The sequence below is a fragment of the Schistocerca americana genome, chromosome 6 (assembly GCF_021461395.2).
Source record: "Schistocerca americana isolate TAMUIC-IGC-003095 chromosome 6, iqSchAmer2.1, whole genome shotgun sequence".
In the NCBI taxonomy this organism is placed as follows: domain Eukaryota; kingdom Metazoa; phylum Arthropoda; class Insecta; order Orthoptera; family Acrididae; genus Schistocerca; species Schistocerca americana.
The window spans coordinates 134,150,327-134,176,735 of record NC_060124.1 but is presented as its reverse complement, the minus strand read 5'-3'; the positions used below and the strand labels follow the sequence as shown (position 1 = coordinate 134,176,735).

Sequence of the window (26,409 nt, the reverse complement as noted above, 5' to 3'; positions counted from 1 at the left end):
TATAAGTCACTAATTGCAAGTTTTGAGTGACAATGTACGGAGCATATTAAGTGTTTCAAGGTACCTCTCCCAACTACTGTATATGTATTTGTTATTTGATGGTATTAAGCTGTTTATATTATTCAGCTTTGTTGCAGAATTTTTGTATTGTACTGTATTTCACTTTGAGACCTCCTTTATTGACAAGGATTTTGTTTTGTCTTTTGAAAGAATGCATCAAGTTTACCTTACAAAAGTTTTTCTACAATGCTACTCTTTACAAGCGTATGTCATGGAATGTTTCATTTTGTTGCCAAACCTAGAATGTGGAGCCCCTCCTTGCGGGGTCTATTCTATTTGTCTTTTATTGATAAATAGATTGTGATACTTAGGAGTTTCATCTAACCTATGGAACTAATACTCCACTGTTCCCGTGTTTTGCAGATAAGCTAAGTCCATTTTTGGTTTAGAAGCATTTATTTCCCTGTTTTCTTTCAAGATACTAAGATTAAAAAAATGATTGTGAGTTTTTTCATTCTCATGCATGTTGATCAGACTGTAACTCCGAGGGGAGTTTAGAAGCAAGTGACCTCCAGCTGATGGAATGCAAAACGGAAAAACATCGCAATAATGAAGTGCATCATATGGGGTGCCTTTCCATGCACTGCCATTTAGTTTGGTGGTGTTTTGCATTTCCAAGACTCCTCCAAAGTGTAGTACCACCATACTACCTTCCGTAAACCCTTAACATGCCCACTACAATATGTATTTTCATGGAAATCCTTGCTGAGTGAGAGACCCCCATTTGTTTATTCAAACAAATACACCCATTATGTAATATGATTGAAGCACCCACTGAAATAAGCACTAGATTGTTGATGATTAGCACACATGACATGACGTCATCTCCCAAGTGCAGTAATGCGTTATCTTGTTGAAAACTTAGCAAGAGACTTCCACCCTAATGAATAAAAGTTTTTATTGTACAATGTCCCAGTAGCTCGTGCCCCCTTTTTTCATAGCTCACCATGTTGCTTCAAGGATTTTGGGAATTTCGTAGTAGTTAACCCCCACGAGATGTAATTGCCCTATGGAGACCAAGCATAGTTCCTCCCTCACCCATGCATTGCACTGGGTTACTACCATTGCTCTGAGTCGCTCGTCTATTTGTTCCAACCTCAACCATTACTTTGTACCTCCCTCCTCCAGGGCCGTGTGCCTTACACGATGCAGTTAGTGCCCACAGAGCGCCCAGCTGATCGGTTTATTCTTTCAGTTTTCGCTTTCGTAAACCGATCGCCTATCTATAACTTTCATTGACACATCATGATGGGGCTCACCTTCGTCTGCACCCTGGTCGATAGCCAATACTATCATTGCCTCCCCCAAGAACCTGTTCCCTATTATACCTAATCTCTTATTCTTTAACATGAGCACCCTTCCAGTTCGTCGCAAGTGGGAAGCTCGGCATACATGGCCAATGTATCGGGCTTCCCTGACGTTGCGATCACGGACGGCTGTCCACGAATATACCCAGGAAAAAACCTGTGTTAAACGCAACATGATTTTTCCCATTGGTCAAATCCCTTTTCTTCCTAAGCCACAACATTCATTACTAAAGCTTCCAATTCTGCAAATCACTTACAAAACCACCAAATCTCGTCAGTACAAGCCGCCAGCTGTGGTTCAAAAAACGTTTGCTTCAAGATCGTCTTAGCAAGCACAAGCCGCCTCCCCCCCCCCCCCCCCCCAACCCCTCTCGCCATTCTTCATCCCTTGCGCTTACCTCCCCGCGCTTTCTCCTCCTGCGAGACATGTGTTACGCCACAGATAATACCCCCTCCATCACCCACTAGAGAGAAGCGCCATTAAAGTTTGTCCACGTCACGCTTCCCCACCAGACAATGCAATTGCTCTTCTCCCGTCTGTCGAAACTTTGTTTACAAACAATGCATGCTCTTCTGTCACATAGAACCACATTCTAGCAGTGAATCTTTTCGTATCTTGTGAACTGATTATAAACTCACTGCATTCTTTCCCTTCCTTTATATGAAGTTTTATGAATAGGATGAGAATATTTTTAGCTGTTTTGTCACTGTGGACACACATTTTAATTATCTTTTGTATAGTTTTGCCTGTGTGTTCTCCATGCCTATAACTTTTTTTTTTTACAAGCTTAGCTTATGCCATATGACAGTCCCCCGATTTCATGCTTAATTCCAGTGTTTTGCCAGTATAAGAAAAGGCTTTGTACTTTGTATTTTAACAAGGGTTAATATAGATAAAGTTTGTATTATGTGTGTTTTATGGTGCTCCATCTCTTGGACTTTGCAACTTGACCATAATGAACTGATAACCCACGGTTTTTAACAATATTTTTGGTTGAAATCTGTTGCAATGTAGTCAGTACGTAACACTGAGTGTGTGATTATCTTGTAAGACTTCACCCATTCAAGTGGAATGACATTCATGCCATAAAATTTTAGTTTGCCCTGTAGAATTTTGCTGCCTGCAACTTCAAAGTTACAACATAATAGTTGTCCTGTATACTGGATCCCAATCAATCTACGACAAATTGTAATTAAAGGCGGGAAGAGTTTCAGTGTTAGTACATCTAAGGGACTGATAGGTGTGTGAAAGTATGTTGTGCAAATTGATTTTGTCTATTTTATCTTTCACCTTAACCAGTAGGCAATCATACCAGAAAGGTCATTTGTGACTTTGCTTGTGCTTGCACTGTTTACGCTATTCTTTTTCAATAAAAAGTTTGTCTATAAGACATTCGTAAGTTTCTGTCCCGTACTCCAGCGGGGAAGTTAACCATTGTAAGAATTCATTAAATGCTCGAGGTCAGTCCTGCAGATGATCTCAGTTAAGACGTTAACGTCAGATTTTTTGGAAAGAACATCATGAAGACAATGAAGAACGGAGAAAATGTAGAATCAAGACGAAGAAAAACAGAAATGAGGAGTAGGCAAATGTAAAGAGACTGGGAGCAAGGTGGAAAGGAGGACGCAGAATTCGTACGGTAGGCCTAAACCTGTCGATAGTCAGAAATGGAAAGTAGATTCTACCAGTTCGTTTCCCAAAATAGCATCCCAATTAAGAATTATGTTTCATTTGCGTATAATGGTCTCCTTCGCTTTGTATTAACAATAAAAAACTCTTTTTATGCACAAGCAGATATAAAACATCCAAGAAAATATTGGCTCATTGTGTTTATTACACATTTCGGAAAAATGAATCTATCTCCATTTGCTCCCTTACTTCGCGTTGTGCTGGAAACTGAAATTCGATGTATTGCAAATACCAACCTGTTGGAATCTAATTTCGAAAGTTGTCACTAGTGATGTCTTTGAAGGCGATTGTGAACAAGCGACTTGCGGCAAGCGCTTCTGTTGTAGCAGAACTGTCAAAATGTTTCGATAATGTGGTGTGTATGCTTTGTTATATAAGTTGTATGAATGGTGTTGTTTGTTAGCGGCACTTCCGTAAGACTCCCAACGTTTACGCAATGATGTCCAGTATACAATACCATGCCTTTGTGCTAACTAGTGAACACGTGAACTGGAATGCATTCCTTTATTGAAGAATCCTTATTGGCACTCAGATTTTAGAGGTAATGAAAATTAAAGTGCGTCAACAACAACAGTCATGTCTCTTCGCTACAACTCATTCATTGTGGGCGTGCTGGTGGCGTCGGTAACATGGGCGGTCAGTTTGTTTCTTTACTGGAGAATTGCTGGCATAGGGTTGCAAGTTGGTGAGTAAACAAATTTGATTTTACGCATTTACTTTAAGCTCTTGTTTGCCAACAATTGTGTTGCGTTTTGCATGAGATCAAAAGCCGTAATAGAAGTACGGTAATAAAAATCATATTAACTGCAGTCGTGATGAGTGCTGTCTCATTTTAACTATGTATTCGAAAAGTAAACGCGTCTTTGGCAAACAATGTACCCACTGGAGTTCGTTACATAGGAACTAGAAATTAATTTTAAAATCTGTGCTTGCAGGTACATTGCTGAAAAGAGTTCTGTGTATTAATAGCTACTTATTTGCAAGTCTTTGACAAGGCCAAAGGGTTGTTAGTAGTGATTTTGCTATGCAGATCTTCGTTCAGTGAAGAGTATAGACAGTTTATGGCTCTTATCTGCCACCGGTGCATGTCTGTTTTACGGTTTTGATGCAGCTGCTTGGTGTTCTGGAAGTTAGAGAACCTGGTGATAACTCCTTCAAGGGATTGTACAATTCTCTCGTTGAAATGTCGTGTGCCTTGGCTTATTATGACATTAAGAGTTATACAAGATGTAACTTAATTCCATTTACAGACATTGATAACTTTTTAGTGGGGATCAAGATGATTACGTTTAGCAAAGGAATTTCTGTCTGGAAACATACTGTTTTCCTGCTACACACAAAATACAACATGCGTTCTAATCTCAGCATTCAGTAATCATCCGAGGTGCTATGCGAACTAGGCCCTATATGTTTTTTTACTGCCTTTCATCTGAGTTTGTGATCTGCCTGGAGAGGTTTGTACCTGCTGTTGTGCATGTGATCTTTGTTCGTACTGCACTACTGCATGATAACTTAATCATTCACTGCAGTAGAGAATCGAAGCTGTTCATACATTTCAATTTTAGTGTCTTGCTTTTGGCCATGATGAGCTACATGTTTGCAGAATACACCAATTTGACGTTATTATACACCAAAGCTCGGTGCAGTCAGAGGGCTGCTTGTCAATTGTATGTGGGGAGTTTGCCATGCTGCCTTCTCACTTCCCCTTTTCTACAGTCTATTTGCAGGGCTGACTGCACTGCTCCATGGCGGCACCACACACCTGAGTTTGAAGAGGCTGTACTCCATGCTCTGGAAGAGGGCACAACAAATACCAAACATATACCTTGTTGGCCAAATGTGGATCACCAATTGTCTGGTGTATTCTGTATGAGCAGCAGCTACATCCATACCACCCACAGAAGGCACAGGCAGTGCAACCACCAGATTGTGTGTTACAACCTCACTTCTGCAGGAGGTTCTTGCACTGTTGTGTGGCAAAGCCTGAATTCCCATCGCGGATCCTTTCCGTAGACGAGGCAAAATTCACCAGGAAGGTGTTCTCTACTCCCACAACACTAATGTGTGGGCTGATGAAAACCCGCTTGCTATGTACCTCAATGGGTTTCAGGAGTGATACAGTATGAGCATTTGGGCAGGATTTCTGGATGGATGTGTGACTGGACCATAGCTTGGGTCAACGAGAGTGTCCGATCCACCCTTCTGCTTTGACCCATGACGTAAGGGTGTTGTGGTGTGTGACGCCATTAAGGTGCGAAGTTTATGAGTTGGTTGTGTTTGTAGATGTCGTTTTGTTGTGTTTGATGGCGCCGTGTGTGTGTTTGTCTGCGTGCGTGTGCGCCCGACCTACTTTGCAGCGTCAATTTTTTATTTGGTCTATTTTTCTCGACTTGTAATGTTCTGTGTATTTATTGTGCACTGAATGTGATTTAATTTACTTAGGGATATTTGATTTTTGAAGTTTTGAGTTGTTGTGCTTTTGGTTTTGTTTTTCGTAGTTGTAGGTGTTGGTTTTTTCACATCAATAGTTATGGTTGACCTATATATGTCAAAGGAAATGACCAATTCCAATTTTCATAGCTTCATTAGGTATTGGTGTTTTGGTATCGTCAGCTGTGGTTAAGGGAAATGTCTGATTCCAATTTCCATAGTTTTTGCTGTAGGCGTTGGTGTTTTGGTATCGTCAGCTGCAGTTGACCTATATAGGTCAAGGGAAGTGTCTGATTCCTGTAGATTTTGTAATTATTATTTGTCATTTTGTGTGTTTTGGGATTGTGGTGTGGTTTTTTTTCTTTTATTTTATTTTTTTATTTTTTAATTTAAAAAAAAGCTTGTCGCCTCCCTAAAACCCCCAATTTCCCGTAGTTGCCCCGTTAGTTTGATTGTATTTTAGGAGGGAGATGTTGTTGTCTTATTTATACATATTTTCATGTTTGTTGCCATGTGTATGTAGTGACATCATAGGCGTCATATTGGAGATACGTAGAATAGCCGTTGCTACCTTATTGACGACGTCATAGGCCAGAGCAGATGGGTGGAATCAGACACTTCCGTAATCCCACACAATGATGCACCACTTCATTTCTCATGGGCAGTCCAAGATCATCTCTTTCAACAATTTGGGCAACAGTTAATAGGTCATGTTGGCTCAATTGCTTAGCCTGCATTTTCTCCAAGCTTGGATCCACTAGACTACCGCCTGCAGGGTAACGTGAGATTCTAAATTTATGAGATCCCTGTGGCATCTGAGGAAGACCTACTGGCATAGGTTATGGCTGCAGCAAATGCTGGAGGACCAGGGATTGGTGATCATGTGTACCGGAAAATGTTACATAGATACCCTATCTGCATTGACTTCAGTGGTTGTCACATTGCATCCTACTTGTAAGTGAACCCAGACGACAAGCAGCAGGAATCAGAGAGCAGTGTGTATTGTGATATTTTGCACGTATCGGGAAAATGGTTAGTTTCCGGACACGAATTCACATGCTGGACTTAACTGTCTTGATCCCCATAAACTTAACTGTCTTGGTCCCCACTACATGTTATTTAAGTCTGTAAAGTAAACTTGATTACACCCTGTATAATCATCATATTCATTGGGAAATAGTGTTTGGAATGGTGATTTATTGTGTTGGTGCATAAGTTTGTAGCATTTTTCCAGAACTTTAATAAATACAACAGATACAGATACACATAAAAGAGACTTTGGTTATGAATAATATATTTTCCTTCACTATTTACAACAGTCTGCCAACGCTGGAATAATTTACCTATTCCGCGGCTGTAGAAATCAGTTGATTTTTGAGCCAAAGATTTCATCAAACCATGTTCAGAGCACATTTTCATCTGGAAAGGAAGTTCCTTGAAGGCTGTTCGACAGAGTTTGGAAAAGGTGGCAATCTGAGGGCCCAAGATCAGGTGAATAAGTTGGGCGCAAAATGCCTTCCCAACCTGACTCTTGTATAGTGTTTTTTGTCAGTCTAGCAGAATGCAGGTGTGTGTTATTGTGGAGTAGCAACACTTTACAAGTGTTATTGTGGACTAGCATCACCTCACACAGTCATCCTGGTCATTTTTCTGCAAGACATCTCAGTTGTTGATATGTCAGCAATCATGGTTGCACTTCGAGGAAGCAGTTCATAGTACACACTCTACCTATTCCATCAGATGTGTAAAATTATCTATTGGGGATGTGCACAGGTTTTTGTACGAGGAGTTACTGCTTTGTTTGAGTTCAACCATTCCTTTCCTTTCTTTATGTTAGCATGAATACATCATTTCTCATCATCAGTAACAATCCAGGATAGGAATGGTTGATGTTCACAAGCCAATTGATGATGAGCGAGCAGCGATGGAGATATGGTGACCCATTAATTATGATGATTTTGGCATAGAACATGCAGTACCCAACACTCAATTTTTTAATCTCCCCTTTGCATGGAAATGTCCATGATGGTGGAATGATCACAGTTCATCACATTTGCCTGTTGTTGATTACACCTATTTGGATCATTGTGGGTTAATGTGTTTAAACGAACTTCATTAAAGCCCAAAGGTCTTCCTCAATGTGGAGAACCATTAATGTCAGAATGATCCTCCTCAAAATGAGAAAAACTGCATTATCTGCATACAGAGCACAAATGTTTCTGGCTGCCTCCACTGCTGTCACTCCTGTACTAAACTCGGGTTTACTGAAATGTCCAATTCCACCCATCTTCTTGGACCTATGACATTATCAATATGGCAGAAATTGCTATTCTAAGTCTCTCCATTATGGCACCTATGACGTCACTACGTACACATGGCAACAAACACGAAAATACACATAAATAAGACAGTAAAATTTGCCTCCAGAAATACAATCAAACTAATGGGACAACTGCGGGAAATTGGGGGTTTTAGGGCAACGATAAGATAAATGTAATAGTACAAAAAAAAAACGCACCATGATCCCAAAACACAAAATGACGAACAAAAAGAAAAAAGGGGGAAAAAATCACACCAACAAAAAAAAAAAACTGCAGGAATCAAACACTTCCCTTGACTTATATAGGTCAACCACAGGTGACAATATCAAATCACCAACACCTACAACTATAAAAATGGGAATCGATCTTTTCCGGTGACCTAAATAGGTCAAACACGACTATTGATACCAAAACACCAGAACCTACATCTACAAAAAATAAAACCAAAACCACGACCTTAAAAATCCACAAATCAAACATACCTACATAAATTAAAACAGATTCAATACACCATAAATACACAAAACATCACAACTCAAGGAGAATAGACTCAAAAAAAAAAAGGGGGGGGAAGAAATTTCTAACGACCATAAAATTCCAGTGCTGCAAACTAGATTGTAGGGCAGCCCAACCCCCCCCCCCCCCCTACCCCCCTTTACACACCCACAAATTAAACGTCTTACCACACTACAAACAACAAACCAATACAGTTAACACGTAACAAAATGCCAAAAACATATACAAAAAAAATGATAACTCATTGAAAAAACTTCCAAATCTTACATTTGGAATTACAAACACTGCCATCAACGACTTCACACATCCAACACCAAGGCTCAAATAAACCCAGTACAACACATTATACTCAGCATGCACAATGACGTCACATGTCACGACATCCTTACGTCACAGGTCAAAGCAGACGGCTGGAATCGGATGCTTCCATTGACCCTTTAACTCAAACAGAAGAATGTGTTGTATATGTTCAGGTTTCTCCACTTTGCAGTCCATTTTCTAATGTCCACAAATCCACTCACTACCTCCAAATAACAGGATGACTGAAATAGCAGCATTGAATGACAAATACAAAATGACAACTGATAAAGTCATAGCATCCAAAATTCCAACATGCAAAACAAAACGCTGCGAACTTATGCACCAACCTAATATGTTTAGTTAAACTCTGCCTCTTTGTATCCTGTATAGCATGACTTTTTCACATTTAACTGATTGCATTACATTTTATTGCTATACAATCTACATAAAGTTCCTGTCTGTTTCTTTTTTTATAACAATCCAACTGCATAAATGTCATTTTAGATACTGTTATTTAGTGAACTAAGTCGTCATTGATTTAGCAGTAGTAGTATAAATACCTAAGGAATGTTACACTGATAAAATCGGGCTGAATAAATTTGTGTGTTATATGGCGTTTTATTTTGCTTTACTATTTAAAGTAGCAACTACTATTATTGTTCTTTGTATCCCAAAGTAGCTTGCCAGTAACTTATATTCAAATATAGTTGTCAATTTTTCAATCGTCAGTAAAGAAAATTTTGCAAATATTGAAAATTATCATTTCATCATACTGCTGAATAATGGAGATGGTATCTGTATGTGCAGCTGACATAAACAAAGTTTGATATTTTCTGTACTTACAAGAGTAGTTCCACATTGGCATTCCTGTTTGGTACTTGCTTTTAACTGAGTTTGCTCTCCAAATAGTATATGACACAGTTAGAGATTGTGCAATAAATGCCAGACATGTTATGTTCCACATAAGGATTTTTATGTTTATAGACCCTAATGGATGATGTTGTTAGCTGTTTGAACCACAAATGCACCCAGAGGGCCTTAATGTCAGTGTGAACCATCTACAAATAATTTGTTTTAACATATTTTGCTATATAGTTCATCCTGAGACATGAAAGTAATGTGTGATATTTGGAGGGTGATGGGATAAGTCTGAAAGATAAGAGCTACCCAGGCATCTTCCCTTTTTTCATTTTCTTTGTTCATAGATGATATTTTTATAATTTACAGACCTACTTATTAGACATATGTCTATTATCCGATACAGCTTTTTACGAATTTAGCTTACAGTTTGTTTTCATAACAAAAAGTAAGTTGAATATGGTGTGAACATAAACATTGACCTATCAATTTGTTATCAGTCTTTATTGTCCATTCACATTCTTTGGTTTTGCCAGCTCAAAACCAGAGCATCACCTTCCATCCTAACCTAGACCATGGGATAAGCCACAGCATAGTCTGGCACTATAACCAAGATTTCAGTTGGAAGGGTGCACTGTCACATTCTAACCAGCATTGTAATACACTGCACTGGGGGGAGGGGGGGGGGGGGGGGGAATGTGTTGGAGGGACATTGGGTATTGAGAATCAAACCCAAGGACATTGCATTCACTGTTTATTGTACACTTATCAAAAAAGTCCCAACACCAAGATATAATTAGAACAGTGTACAGAAATTTCAGGAATACATTTGTCTAGGTTACATATTTAAGTGATTAATATTGTGAGATCATAGGTTGATGTAAGTGTCAGAAAAGCCATGGCAAATGTGAAATGCTGATATGTTAATAAGCGCTGTAACTGCCAGAATGTTAAATTCAAGCTCGCAAATGTGCATGCATTGTGTCACACAGTTGTCAGGTGTCATTTTGTGGGATGGAGTTCCCTACCTATTGCATTTGGTCGGTCAATACAGGGACGGTTAATGCTGGTTGTGGATGATACTGGAATTGTCCGATGATGCCCATATTTGCACAGCCTTCACTTGCACTAAGGCAGAACTGGCTTTCAACAGAAAACGCTACAGACCTCCACTCTGCTCTCGAATGAGCTCTCACCTGACACCACTAAAGTTGCAAGTGGCGGTGGTTTGGGGTCAGTGCAGTGCATGGTACAGGGCGTCTGACACAGAGCTGTCCTTGAAATAACAGATTCGTAACAGTTCATTGTGTCACTGTGGTGCCAACAGCTGCTCATATTGCTGCAATACTTGCAGTATGATGCACCAGAGCCACAAATTGAACACGTTGGTCTTCCCTCTCGGTAGTGCCCCATGGCCATCCAGGACCCGATCTTGCATCCGTATATTCTTGTGACCACTGCTGCCAGCATTCATGTACAGTGGCTACAATCCTGCCAAGTATCACAGAAGGAACATCTAGCTTCTCGTAGTCCTATTTAAATGACCTGGTTCAAACTCAGTGAGCTGTTGATGATGGCATCTTCATTGTCTTAAAGGCATTCTTGACTGACATCAATTTACTACACCCACTCTCAAAGATAATTAATGCTCATGACTGTTACAGTGTGTATTTAAAGCGAACCTGATTTGCATCCCAATGGTGGTGCTACTACTGCCACTCTTGTATGACTGGCATGAAATTTGAATTTACATCATCTTTCAGATGTAGAAACACACCTACTGACTTTCGTTTATCTTGCACAACTCCTTCTTTGTGTTGGAATTTTTTTTCTGTCAATGTATTTTATTCATCACTCCGTAAAGATACCTTTGTGAGATGTAAGTGCCCCCACCCCATTGTAATTTTAAGTGAACTGTCCATGTTCCTAAGGATTTTCTGTTGAATGTTTGAGAGAGAGAGAGAAACTATGCTTGACATGTCTTTTCTCATGATAATGGTTTGATTCTTCTGTAATAAAAGATAACATCCTTTAATGTAGTTTGTTCAACTTCAAACAATATAAACGTACATAACTGTATCACACTCATTCATTTTGATGAAACTGATAAATTTCTAAAGTCATTCACTTTTGAAAAGCCACAAATGATTCGACATTCCTATTTCAGTTAAATACTTCTCTCCATGCAGTATTAAACACTGTCTGTCTTAATTTTGTATATTCCTGTTTCTTGACTCATTCTACCAGCTCTGCACCACTACTGCTTTTGCACACTAACTGCAAACTAACATTGTCAGTGTGATATGACAACACTCTGTGTGTGCAGTGGGAGAATATGGGAGTTCCAGAAGCTAAGGCTCACCAGCTGGTATCTGCGGTTAAATAGCTCGCTGGCAAGGATATCGATCTTGATATCTTTACAAAGAATAGCTGAGATTAGAAAATAACCCCCAAGCATATCAACAGACTGGTGACATTATTCGTGTGGTGGAGATAAGTCCCTCAAGAAGTGACCAGTGTATGAGGTCCCTAATGGGATCACATCAGCGAAACAAAAATTGACAAACTAATAGAATCTTCTTGGGAGTATCAGTTTTTGGATGGGGATGTTACAGTTATTCATGTCTTGAAACCTATTAAAAATTTGAAAATATCAGACCACATTGAAAAATTAAGAGGCTTTTTTATTAGGAAAACAAGACACAGTTTATAAGAAAAAAATATAGTCATAACCTTTGTTGGCTTCACCAACACTCAAAAACAAACTGCCACCTTCCAGCCTGTCCTAAAGCCTGGTGTTCAATACAGATCAGTCTGTCACCACAACCTCTACTGAAATAAAGTTTTGAAAAACAAAAAAATTAAAATTAAAAAAACTTTTTTGTCATGAAACATTTGTTGGCTGCACCAGTTGACAACTGAACTGTTACACCAAATCACTAAGGATCTTACATGATGAGCTATCTCATTCCTACCTAATCTATGCCTCAGGCTACAATGCAGATCGGTCTGTCATTGCAACAGACATTTTTAAAAAAAGTGCAAAATGTAATATTAGTAATTCAATTTTCAGTAGACTTGCTAGCTCCAGTATTGTTAAGTAGCTCTAGTATATAATATAAGTGAGTATCTGCAATAACTAAGAGGTATTACTAAAGAACACAAATGACATAGAAACAAAACCATTGCAATCCTAACTGCTAAAGTATATTGCATATTGAAGAATACATCGATGTCTCAAGTTTTCACTAGACCTGATCGGATGATGCTATTTCTTTTCTGTGTTTACATTTGCAAGAAGCTCCACATTTTCAGCCCTGCTGTTCTAAAGTGGAATGTATTATTAACTTTGTGTGGTGGTTTGAATCCTTGATTGAACTTTATTTTGAACGTTTTTGTATTAAATGATAGTAACACAACTACGTAGTCTATGTTCTCATTTGGTGTTTGTTATTTAGGCATCATATTACACAGTCATTACTTTTTAATGTGATTATCCTCTGACAATAGTAGGTTCCATTGTTTGGAAATGAATTAGTATGATTCCTGAAATGAAGAACTCTTTTTTTTCTGGAACGTTTTTAATATTGTTCAGTTCTTCTGTTTTGAAAGTCATCTATCCTTGCTTTTTGGCTGTGTGCTCTTTCAAACTATCAATATTCAGTATATTCATAAACATATTTGAACAAATGTTTGTGTCACATGAAGCCATATGAGTTGAATAAAAAAAGAGAGCTTTTTTAGAGCCTTTTTAATATTCCACATTCTATCCTTCGCAAGCAGTAACTGTAAAAACACTCAAACAAAATGTGTTTCAATTTCATTAATTCTCTCTTTGTATATACATCAAAAAGCATTACCTTTCCTGCAGTAAGGATTTTTATCATATTTTTTATTACAACAGTACTTCCCGAAATCTTTACATTACTATTTGCCCTCTTTGTGATGTGAGTGATATTCATGAAACAACTGTTAAAACAAGGAGGCAGAATGTCTGGCCATATACTTACCTTCAAGGAGTAAAATCCCAAGTACCGCTGACAGATACATTAAAAGTAGAAAAAAAAAAATATTCTTTCTTTTGGAACTATAAGTTCATTCTTCTAGAACTGTTAGTTCCTTCTTCATGAAGGAAATAGGGACAAGTTTTCAGATGGAGGTGCATGTCAGTCAGACTTCAGATTCAGATAGAGAGAGAGAGAGAGAGAGAGAGAGAGAGAGAGAGAGAGACATATGGAAAGGATGAAGGACGACAAAGATAAGGAGGAGGCATTAGAGAGTGTAGAAGATCAAAGATCCTGCATTGGTAAGCACTGTGCTAGCTTGAGTCCTGATGTGGTAGGACATAGTGGGAATTAAAGATTCTTAAGGTGAAGAGAAATGAGAAGTGCATGAACAGTACAGTCAACATCAAGGAGGGAAGTAGAAAAGTATGCTGGGAAATGCCAAAAAGGAAGAAAGAGGGGGAAATATAAAAGTAAAAAAAGTAATGAAATGAAATTCTAGCATTGAGAGATGGAGGGAACAGCTATCTACCAGTGTGTGTGTGTGTGTGTGTGTGGGGGGGGGGGGGGGGGGGGGCTAGTTGTTAACAGAGGTCAAGTTCAGGAGAGAGGTGGAATGCAAGACTATGCCACAGAGCAATTTCCTATTTTGGAGGGTTTCAGCAAAACTGCTACAGTGTGCTAGGATCCAAATGGACAGTGTAGTGTAGCAGGCACTCAGGTCCCTTGAGGCATGGTAGTATAGACCATGCTCAGCAGCTGAGTCCTAATTTTTCTCACAGTGGACATCTTTTCATCAAAAATGCACTCAACTAGTTTACTGTTAGTTATTCATGGATAAAAACCTTTGCAGTGAACACATTTTAGTTTAGTGGATTCACACTGCTCTGTCTTAGATGTTGTAGCCCTTACCTGTAATAGGCCAGGAATAGATGATAGTGAGCGGATGGGGCAGGTTTTAAAGCAGGATTGATTGCAGGGGTAGTTTGGAGTACGTATAATGGTCTTGGTATGTCGAAGAGCATTGAAATGATATTACAGAGGTTAGGAGGGAGATGAAAGGCAGCAGTGCATTGAGTGGGTAGGAGAACAAGAAGTCATGTTCTTATTTAGGGTCTTGACTTGTGGGAATCATGTGCTTTAAGATAAATTTGTAATTGACATTTAAGCAGCTGGTTGAGGGGTAGTTGCCAGCCACCAGCAAAAGATAGTTCTTTCTCCACTACAACATGCTCTCTGTATTGTATGTTTTGTAGGTATATGCAGAGCCTTGTCACGTGTGGCAGGTTGCATGCTGGTAGCACTGTCCTCAGACACTGCAGTCTCTAATTTACAAATTTATTTTATTCAAGTTATGGCCTTGACAGTGTAATGCATTGAGGCAGTCAAGACTTGAGTGGTGCTGGGTGGTAAGCATTGGTGTCTGTGTGTGTGTGTGTGTGTGTGTGTGTGTGTGTGTGTGTAAAAAAGAAAAGAAAATGAAAAGTGATAGTTGCACTTGTTGGAGGGTGCTCGATCTGGGATTGAGTAATACATTTCTGTGGGCCTTCCTAGCATTACCTTTCCACTTTACTGATTTGCTCAAGCTATGTGTCACCATTTGATTAGGCTAAATATACTGTTTGTTCCATAGGGTCATAGGGCCCGAAGGATGTGAAATGTGTTAGGAAAAAATACGTGTTTAAAAAAGAACTGATTTCCCAATTCTCCTTCCACAGGTGCTAAATGTGGTGAGCTTCTAATATGGGCATAAAAAATTTATCGCTAATACATTAACTAAAATTCTTACCACATACACTTAGATGTACGTCTATTAAGGTACAAAAGATAATTCCTAGCTCACTGTAGCTAAGTAATGTCAAAATGAAAATAGGCAGAAAGGCTTACTTACACAGACAACATTACTAAACTGAAGCTGTGCCAAAGTCAGTTGTTACATAGCATTCATATATAGTTAATAATAAGTACATAATTTGATTCTTGAACTTCTGGGCAGATAAAAATTGTATGCCAGACTGGGACACAAACCCAGAACCTCTCCTTTTGTGGTCCAGCACACAGTTTTACTCTGCCAGGCAGTCTCAAATCAATATACAATCCACTGCAGAGTGATAATTTTTTCTGGAAACAATTTACTAGCTCGTGGCTAAACCATTTTCTTGACAATATCCTTTCTTTCAGGTGTGATATCCCACAAAGTATGCGGGAGAACTGCTGTGAAGTTTGTAAAGTAGTAGAGAGGCACTGTCAGAAATAAAACTGTGAGGGCAGGTTGTGAATCTGCGTGGATAGCTCATTCAGTAAAAGGATTCCCCGTGAAAAGCAAGGTACCAGATTAAAGTCTAGCTCGACACACATTTCAAATCTGCCAGAAGTTTCATAATAGTTCACACTCTGCTGCAGAGTAAAATATTCGTTCTGGGAATAATTTGGTTTTGTTAAGGAATTCATCATGGGAGTTAAAGGAGTTGGCAAACAATAAATTCAGTAAAACTGTACGAGAAGCTGGCCACACTCCAGTCTGACAGCAGCAGTGGGGAGTGAATCTTTCACAATAACAGCCACCCATGCTGACAAAATATCAGATAAATCATTAAATAAACAATGGCAGAAGATCCTGAAACAAAAGTCATCAGCCGATACATCAAGGAGGGGCCACAAAAGCCTCAGCAATGTTATTCTGTAAGTGTATGTTGTTAACTCCTTTTGCATACAGTCATCGGGATTTGTTACAGCAGAACAGCTGATGTGTATAGCCAATAACATGATGATGTTTTGATTTCAATTACGGGAGAAATATTAAGTATTTAACGTAACAACAATCTTTACTATTGGATACTAGAGCATGATCCAACTGAATATTTGGATAAAAACATTTCACATGCAGGTGCAAGTAACATAAATACATAACAAGTAATTTAACATTGAATTTTGAAATGAAGCAGTGGGCTCACATCCTCTAACATTGTGCCCTGAAATGAGGACTATGTTCTCAAAATTCTTCGTACTCCTTGCCACGTGGCATACTTCCTCCTGCCCAACTTATGAAATGTTTTGGTCCATCCTGATACCACTTCTGCTTTCACCTAAATCATCTACATATGTACTTCACAAGCTACTTTACAGTGTGTGATGGAAGATTTTTTTTATATAAATGTTTGTAATTTCCTTTGCTATACCATTTGCATATTGAATGAAGGGAAAAATGACTGTCTTAATGCCTCCATACACACTCGAAGGTCTCTTTTTTATCTTATTATCATTACCTTCCATAAAGTGTATTGTTGTGGCAGCATAATTATTAGACAGTCTTATTTATCCAACGAGGTTCCACAAGAACAATTAGCATTTCTTCCAAAAGATTTCCATTAGTTCCCCAAGCTTTTGTATAACTCATTGTCCCCTTCCCCTCGTCCCATGCCCCTCGCCCCCTGCCACCCTCGCAGGTACATTGCACTTTTCCCCAAAACCTCTCAACAAATCTAAGTTTTCCAGTCACATTCTCTGCTATAAATTCTTATGTGTTTGTTCCACTTCATATTACTTAGTAGTATTATGCCCTACCTCTAAATGTTTAAAAAATGGTATGTGGATCATGTCATTATGAAAGATCTTTGAGCAAGACCTGATGCACCCAAGTAGCACATTTAGCTTCTGTCTAGTTGCTGGTTTATGTTATCCTGTCAGCAGCAAGGATGCAAATTATAAATTTTCACTTGGAGTTGGTAATGTTTAGTCTGGAGCATCGCTCAGTATATTTACCAACTCCGCTGACTTCACAGGGACAGTGCAGAAAGACTGAAAATTTGGAAATAACACAAAAAAACAGCTGCTCTTTGTATCTTCATTTATGTGCAGATTTCAGCATCTACTACTTAAAAAGAGCCAAATTATGTTGCAGAACGAACCCGTTGTAGGTCCGTGATGGGTGCTGAAAAATTAAAAATAATGTTGATGTCAAATAATTAGTCTTCATTGTGTTTTGAATGCTGTACAAAAATTCCCTTACCAAATGGTAATTTACACAGGCAGCACATGGAAAACATGTAAAAAGCTATCATTATTCAGCAAATTTCTGAAAAGTTATTCAGTTCGACAGTGCTCATTCCTATGAAACACTGGATATTGCTCATGATACAAGTGTGCTGTAACTACGGTATGTCCAATTGGATGCTGAGTTGAAATTACACCAATGCAAAATGCAGTGCAATATGACTTAAAACTAGCATCCTGCACTGCCAAGCCAGATCTGTTGTTCTGGAAACAAGTTGTGGGAGGGGTGGGTTCAGCATTAATGCATCACTTTGTCATCACCTTAGGACACATCCAGTCTTCTAAAACCATCCTTTGTTTTCATTAAAATTTCCTATACTTTGCCCAATTGAGTCCTTGCTACCAGTTTCAAATAGAAGATTCTGTTCCAGTGAAGGTGAATATTCGTTCTACAAAATTCCAGTCCACTCATCTTCATGACCTGTAGAAATAAATCATTTGTGTAAGTTTCAAGGATTAAAACTCCACAGAAAATGTAGCTAACCTATTTGTATCATGACATTCCAGAGTTGAAAAACTTAAACAATGTTTGAGTCCTCAATAATATTACAAAACTGTATTCAACGATATGTTTGCATGACAAAACATGCATTCTAACTACAGTTGAACTTTGTATAATCTTGAGTAGCACCAAAATCTTCTCTCAAGTGCACAGAAATTTAAAACTATACATTTGTCTAAAAACAAAGATGATGTGACTTACCAAATGAAAGTGCTGGCAGGTCGACAGACACACAAACAAACACAAACATACACACAAAATTCAAGCTTTTGCAACAAACTGTTGCCTCATCAGGAAAGAGGGAAGGAGAGGGAAAGACAAAAGGATGTGGGTTTTAAGGGAGAGGGTAAGGAGTCATTCCAATCCCGGGAGCGGAAAGACTTACCTTAGGGGGAAAAAAGGTCGGGTATACACTCGTGCACACACACACACACATATCCATCCACACATATACAGACATATTTAAAGACTTGGTCTTTAAATATGTCTGCTTGTGTCTGTATATGTGTGTGTGTGTGTGTGTGTGTGTGTGTGTGTGTGTGTGTGCGTGCGAGTGTATACCCGTCCTTTTATATACATATACAGACATATTTAAAGACTTGGTCTTTAAATATGTCTGCTTGTGTCTGTATATGTGTGTGTGTGTGTGTGTGTGTGTGTGTGTGTGTGTGTGCGTGCGAGTGTATACCCGTCCTTTTTTCCCCCTAAGGTAAGTCTTTCCGCTCCCAGGATTGGAATGACTCCTTACCCTCTCCCTTAAAACCCACATCCTTTCGTCTTTCCCTCTCCTTTCCTCTTTCCTGATGAGGCAACAGTTTGTTGCGAAAGCTTGAATTTTGTGTGTATGTTTGTGTTTGTTTGTGTGTCTGTCGACCTGCCAGCACTTTCATTTGGTAAGTCACATCATCTTTGTTTTTAGATATATATTTCCTATGTGGAATGTTTCCCTCTATTATAACCAAACTATACATTTGAATTAAGAAAAATTGAATGGCATACACCAACCTATGTCCCTTGTACCACTCCCCCAAAATTGTCTTCTGTAACTTTCTCAGTTGAAGATCTTCTCACAAATACATCCTTTGATCTTGCAGTCTTCTTTGCCTCAATTTCTGTTATCATGTCACCTGTATTTACTTCCACCACTGCCAACTCAGTACTGCTTTCTGCCCTCTTACTTAGGTTTACAGACATAGGTATCCTTCATGTACATTTGAGTGTTGGGCTCCATAAGGTTCCCTTTTTGTGCAGTATCCATGGAATATAAAATTATAAAGAATGTAGCAACCATCTGTGGAAATACAATTTATTTATCTTGTTGCAAATTGATTTCGACTGATATCAATCATCATCGGTGCATTTTTCTAACCGATACGTGCCATAAGTATCGATTAGCGACTGGTTGCTACATTCTGTATAATTTCATGTACATTGTTCTCTCGGTGGTTGGTCACTTTCTTACTGTAGCAGTTTTCAAATGGTGGCTGCAGGGGTGAGTAATGAAGGTATCTCCTTGACCTTTCCTGCATGCTTCCCCCATTGTTGGATTGTCACCCTGGTCCTCATTCAGAAGATATCAAAAACCTCCAAATAAATTTCTTTCTTGCTGTTGCACTCACACATTGTCCGTAACAATCCAGCAATACTGTTCTGAAATAGAAGTCACTGTTCAAGATTTAACTTTAATAAACCGTGCATGTGGCAGCTGTATACTTCCAATGCTGTGTTGTTTCATAAACCCTGTCTATGATAGGCTGGTAATGGTAGGAGGTACCACAGGATTCTATCGTGTGTCCACTGTTTTTTGCTGTGTTTGTCAATTATGTGCCACTAAACATGACAAGCAACTTAGGGTGTTTTTTTGGAACCATCACATTCATGATGTTGGTGCTGCTGTTTTCACTATGTGAATAATTTCCTTTGTCACTGATAATATCACATGATTGATTGTGTACTTTACTTTTTTCATCCTGTTACATGCTATAAGTCCATATTTTGGGACAGTGTGTACTACAAACAGTTATTCCTAGCCTAGCAAGTGCGTTCAGAAGCATCTGCAGTGCCAGTTTTTGTGGACTTCATGCAGGCTATTGTTATTGTTATGTGTGTGTGTCCACTACCAAGTAACTTCTGTAAGCACTGTGTTTATATTAAAGCAAAAACTTGGACAAAATTATTTCTGCAAGTTAATTTCAGGAACTTGCTGCGAGTTGTGTCATGAGATAGACTGTGGAAGTTTACAATGTTGTGACAAAAAAAAAGAGCAGCTGTCACAACAACATTATCATTTTTAAAGATAAAATATTATGAGAAACAAGTTAAGAAAAAAAGAAATGTTTGGGTGAAGAAATGAATATGGAGGCATACATATTTAAGTTATCAAGAACACTATTGAATGAAATAAAATCATACAACTTCTTTGAGAATGTCATATATTGGTTTCAAACATAACATTAAAAAATCGTTTAAAATATAAAGGTGCTTATACTGCCATTCTACGTTTCCTTCTGGTGAGACAAAGTAATCGGTAAATTCATTTTGCACTTCCTGTGCAGCCATCATCAAGTTACATATGTTTAAGGGTACCAATAGTACAGTTACTTTGGACCATCTGTCTTTGCACTAATCTCCTACTCTAAACCGCTTTGTTCGTACTGGTATTAAACACACACAGCTTCTTCAAGTTTGAAAAAACTTAGCAGCTGGGAAGTTCGGCAAGTCATTGCAACAAGTTGCAAGTTTCCACTAACTTGAGAATCTACTTTAGCAAGTTATCGAAACTTGCAGAAGTTGAGATGCAGGGGTGTTTTCATGTGAAAGAACTTGCAGAAGTGGCTACTTCCATTGGTCTTGGTGCTGATCCCTAGTGAGGGCACCTGTAGAGCCAGTTGAGATTCATCGAAGAGTGGCTGCTAGTTGTCCTAGGCCTTAGGAGTGACTCTGGCTGTGATGGTCCTTGGAATGGGGTGGTGAAAACTGGTGGTACATAGACTGGGTGTTGCAAAGGTAGCTGATTCTGGTGTTGTCACACCTGGCCATGGGATGTTTCAAAGTGCCTGCAACTGACAGTTGTAACAGTCCATGAGAGGTCCCTGGAGTCATTCTTGTGTGGCCCCAAACATGTGTGCTCATACTGAAGTTATGACTTGGAATCGTATGTTGTCCTCGTCTCACTTCTTTAGCGGAAACAGCAAATCAGTGAATGTCTCATACAGTTGGCCCAGAAGCAGCTCAGCCATACTGTAACTGTTGGTGGACCTTGCTCTGTATGTTGTTATAAAATTATTTAGAGCTCTCTTTCAGAAGTGGCCACACACAATTCAATAAATATTTTTTGAAACTGTTTACAAATTTCTTCACATGGCATTGGATGCAGCGTGTAATGAGGCTTTGGTGAGATGGTTGGTTTATGGGATTAAAGGAACCAGACTGCTATGGTTAGATATTGGATGCTGTTGCAGAAGCACTTATATGGGACTGCCCTAAATTGTTGTCGATTATCAGTCATAAGGATATTTGACATATCATCAATTGAGAAGGTTTTAATAAAACTGTAGAGGTGGCTGTCATACTGATATGCTGTAGCTTGATCGCAAACAGGAAATAGGAGTATGAATCTACAGGGTGTCCATAAATCATCTTTACAACTCAAGACTGTAATATCTTTGAAACTATACTAGATATTATTAAATGATTTTCAACACGTGGCAAGGTAGCTAATAAAGTTTTCTTTCTTGACTCATAAACTTTTCCAAAAGATCATGGTTTGTATCAGTCTTGCCTGGCATATTCACTGCAAACTGTTTGCACTGAGGTTTGTCCATAGGCTTGAATGCTTGAAGCACCACACCTTGTAAGGATATAGCCTTAACCTCTTATGCAAGGCATTGTGCACTGTTGATCACCTCATTTCTAGCTCTCTGGCTGTTGCATGCACTGATCGGACTCTTTGCAAACATCTACCGTATCGCCGTATCTTGTCAACATTGGCTTATTCAACCGTTGAGCGACCCACCCCATTTTTATGGAGAACACTACCTGTTTCAATAAATGACATGTGCCAAGCCCTGATAGTAGGTCAGGATGGTTGTTGCCTTCCATACCACGTTTGAAAGTTTCATTGTATTTGGGTTTCGGATATCTTCTGTATGCAGCAGGCCACTCACTGAGCTTTCTCCTGTGGCATCCACATTTTATCAGGTTTTCAAGTTCGATTTTGTGTCCAAATTGTGTTGCAGAAGGGTAAAAAACAATTGAGTTATGTTAGCGTAGATCGGGGGAAGATGCCATACTTAAGGTTTGGAGGATCACAAGGCGAGTTAGAATTGGAGATTTAGGATGAGCACTGAAATATTGTTCACTGATGAGATTTTTCTATGTAAAGGCAAGTTGGTGTTACGAAACCATTAGTAGTTATATGCCTATTTAATTTTTTTTATGAACAGTGACGTTTGGGCATCTCACCCCAGACATTGGGGTGAGATGACAGTTATATTGCAAGGAGATTTCAGCACTAGTTTTATGCATTTATGATACAACATAGCTATATAAGTAATTCAGAAAGCAAATTTATTACACTTGCAAGGAATAGAATACAAAACAAATATATAAATACATTTAAGAATAAGCAAATGACAAGAAAGCATCCAAATGAAATCAGAATCCATTTGCACAGTTATTGCACATGTTTTCTTCCTCTGTATAGGTTTCATGCAACCATTTATTGCAAATGACGCACTGAATCCAATCCACCTGTGGTCCATTTTTATCATAGTAATTCTTGGCACACTCAGCACAATAATCGCTGTCATTTGCTGAGTTACTTGGTTTGCTAAACTTAGACCGACCTGGAGTTGATTTTTTGCTTTTAATTCTCTGTGACCTAGCTCTTGCTGCTTCTTTTCAACTACCTTCCGTGAGGTCTTCAGCAGTTTTCTTTCTGCATTCGATGGTAATGGATCCAAGATAGGCATAGGAGTAATTTCTTCAAACGATGTTCCTGGCATCAGCTCATTATCGACCTGTGATTCTTCTGTTGCCTTTCTGTGAGAGAACAACCTGAGCACATCCTCTACAGTCAGTGTTATATCCTTCATTCTTGTCTGCCACATCAGTAGCAACCAGATCAGAAATTTGAAATGCCTCCTCTGGAATTATTTCTGGGTTGTATGGGTAAATGCCACAAGCTTCAAATCCAGATTGAGCATTGGATGGAACTGCAGCTTTCTTCTAGGCTTCACTGAGGAAGACGGGGAACTGTGCTCTTCAGACTTTACGTCCAGGATGACACAATGCCCAGTTTCGCATTGTCCTGTAAAAAGCTTGTTTCAGTGATTTGAAAAACACCTATTAAGAGGCTGAAGGTAGTGTGTTGAATGCGGAGGTAAACAAATCATGATCACGTCATTTTCTGTTGCAAGATCAAGCATATCTGGATAAGTAGAGTGTGAGGTGTGCCCATCGAGAAGCAGAACTACTTTTCCTTGTTGTTTTCTGGGAATAAAGTGGTCTTTCATCCAACTCATGAATATACCAGAGTTGACATACCCTGATCTCTCATACATAAATATAATCGAACCATTCGGGAGTCCATCCTCCCATTTAGACTTCTTTCTTTTACCTTTTAAAATGCCCGTTGGAGGAATGAAGTTGCCTTCAGCATTGCAGCAAGTGATTACCGTTATGGTTTCCCCCTTTTCTTGGGAAGTTACTTGATACAAAGAAGGAGAACCTTTTTCTGTTATCAGTTGGTCTGGCCTAGGATTCATCTGAAATGCAGTTTCGTCCATGTTGTACAGGCGACCAGGCTTACCCAGTAAATAATTTGCTGCTAAGACTTCCAGAACTATAGAAAAATTTGCTGCAATAGCTTCTCTATTCATTCCCATAGCCCTATCAATAGAGAGACCTTGTACCTTCTTCATAGCTAGCTGCGGGTTACATTTCAGAAAGGACTGTAAACAGTCCCAAACTGCCATTTGATTTTCTTTAGAAAATCTACGAGGAATTCCATTTCTTTCCGCAAACTGGAATACCAGCCTATGAAGAGTTTCTTCAATTGCTGGAAATCCACACATTTGCAACTGTCTTATGTAAGTGAGCAATTGTTTCTCATTCTCTTCACCAAGGCTACCTGTAAATCATAACAATAATTATAATGTGATAGTTGTTCATCACTGAGAAAAGTTTGAGGGATTAAAAAAGTGTAATTCAATCATTAATTTTTAGGTGAATTAATATTTCAGTTAGAAATTATTCTCATTTTGCTCCATAATCAAAGAAAACATTATAATTAATAGAATACTGCTTACTTTGTGGGGCCATGCCATGCTTCCTTTCATCTTTCTTCAACAGACATCATTTCAAAGTTCTGTATCAGATCACATATTCTTGGGATGCTCAAACCAATTCATTCCATCACTCCTTACATGTTCCATAGCCATTTGTAGGGATTCTTCAGACCACTGACCCCTGTTTGATGTTCTAACATATGTTCGAGGCATTTCCTACGAAAAGAAAGTCTATGTACCTGAGGGATACGATTCGGCATATTACCCCGAAAAAGTGGCGTCTCTCCCGAGGGTCGGGGTGAGATGCCACTCACCGTGACTGGTATTACATGGCCGTTGCGTGGCAACGGCGGATGGCAACTTAAACTACAAAGTATCTTCTAAGCTCAACATGTGAAGCATTTGGCACTACTATGTTATTCAGATGCTCGTACGCTCTTGAAAATAGCTGTGCGCTATTAAGAACGCATCTGTTTTAGCTCTTACCTTGTATTTGTTGCTTCCAAAGCGGAGAAACAATTACCACGGTGATACATGGAGCTGCCTTCGCCCCATACTACAGCTAGCGATTTCTGTGCATAGATAAGATGAAGGGCAAACAGGTTTCAGCTTGCTAGCCCTTTTCTTTTTTACATCTGTTGACAGGTCTGTGACCACTCTACCTTTCTGACATAAGGGTTCAAGGAATGAGAGCTTTCGGCTGCTCGAGGTATCAGTCAGACATAATAACTGATTTTATGTAGTAACAGTTGAAAATTCTAATAGTTTGAATCTGATAACAGTAGAATTAATTAACTGGGATTCATTGATGTTTTATTTTAATTAAGAATTAATCTGTGATTCTTTGGCTTCTACCAGTGTGTTTATTGACAGAGCAATGCACACATGGACTGTTCTGTCAAGAATCTAACAGTATAGTCATGTTGAACAATAGTCTCCATACCCCAGTAACTTTCCGGATAAGAGCTTACAGAATTTGGCAGCAAAAGGTGCAAGCAGTAATACATACCATCATCAAGCATATTGTTTTTCATGTATCATTTTCACCCAGCAAAATATCATAGAATTTTCTTGCAAACTTTGTTTCTACTAATCATAACTAACTTCCCATAATATCCATCCACTGTTTATAAATTGGCTTATAAGGTGCCTCTGCTGAGGTCTTGTCTCAACTGCAACTTTCAAGCACTTATAAGAGATTGATGAAATTTGATAAACACATAAGGTATTCTACATTTGCATCCACATATGATCTACAAGCCACCTAATGGTGTGTATTGGAGGGTACTTTGTATACCAGTGTCATTTCCTCTTTTTCCTATTCCAGTCACATTTGGTTATCAGGAAGACTGATTGCTGGTAAGCTTCCATGTGAACTCGAATCTCTCTAATTTTATCTTCGTGGTCTTTTGGCAAGATATACATAGGAAGAAGCAATATATTGGTTGACTCTTCTAGGAAAGTACACTCTCGGAACTGTAACAGCAGACCGTAACATAATGCCGAGTGCTCCTCTTGCAGCATCGGCCACTGTACTTGGCTGAGCATCTCAGAGATGATTTCGTGCTAACTAAAAAAACATGCTGATCTTCTTCAGACTTATTTGTTTCCTCTGTAAGTCTTACCTGGTGCAGATCCCATACGAATGAGCAATATTGATGTGTTGGTTGAACAAATGTTTCGTAAGCCACTTTCCTTAATTGATGGACTACATTTCTTGAAGATTCTGCCTGTGAATCTCAATCTGGCTACTTTACTTGTGATTAATTTTATGTGGTCATTCCACTTCAGATCGTTCCATCCAAATACTCTTAGGTATTTGATGGAAGTAATTGTGATTGTTCTGCAATTTTGTAATTACACAATGAAGGGTCTTTCTTTCTGTGTACTGACAATATGTTACAATTGTTTATGTTGAGAGTGAATTGCCATTCCCTTCATCAACTGTAGATTTTATGCAGGTCTTCCTGCATTTTGCTATAGTGTTCTAGCATAATCCGCAGAAAAGCTCACGGAACTGAGGTATACAATCTGTATATAACTGATGCTTTCTTATTTATACTAACACACTGCCGCGT

At 38.9% G+C, this 26,409-nt stretch overlaps 1 protein-coding gene across 1 annotated transcript in view; it reads left to right on the top strand.

Moving 5' to 3' along the window:
• Positions 1–3,338: 3,338 nt before the first annotated feature.
• The window catches only part of LOC124619830 (polypeptide N-acetylgalactosaminyltransferase 35A), a 165,276-nt gene continuing 142,205 nt past the window's right edge, over positions 3,339–26,409 (top strand). The window contains exon 1 of the mRNA XM_047146438.1: positions 3,339–3,742. Coding sequence (XP_047002394.1) covers positions 3,634–3,742 — 109 coding nt within the window. The 5' untranslated portion in view covers positions 3,339–3,633. The remainder of the gene's footprint in view (positions 3,743–26,409) is intronic.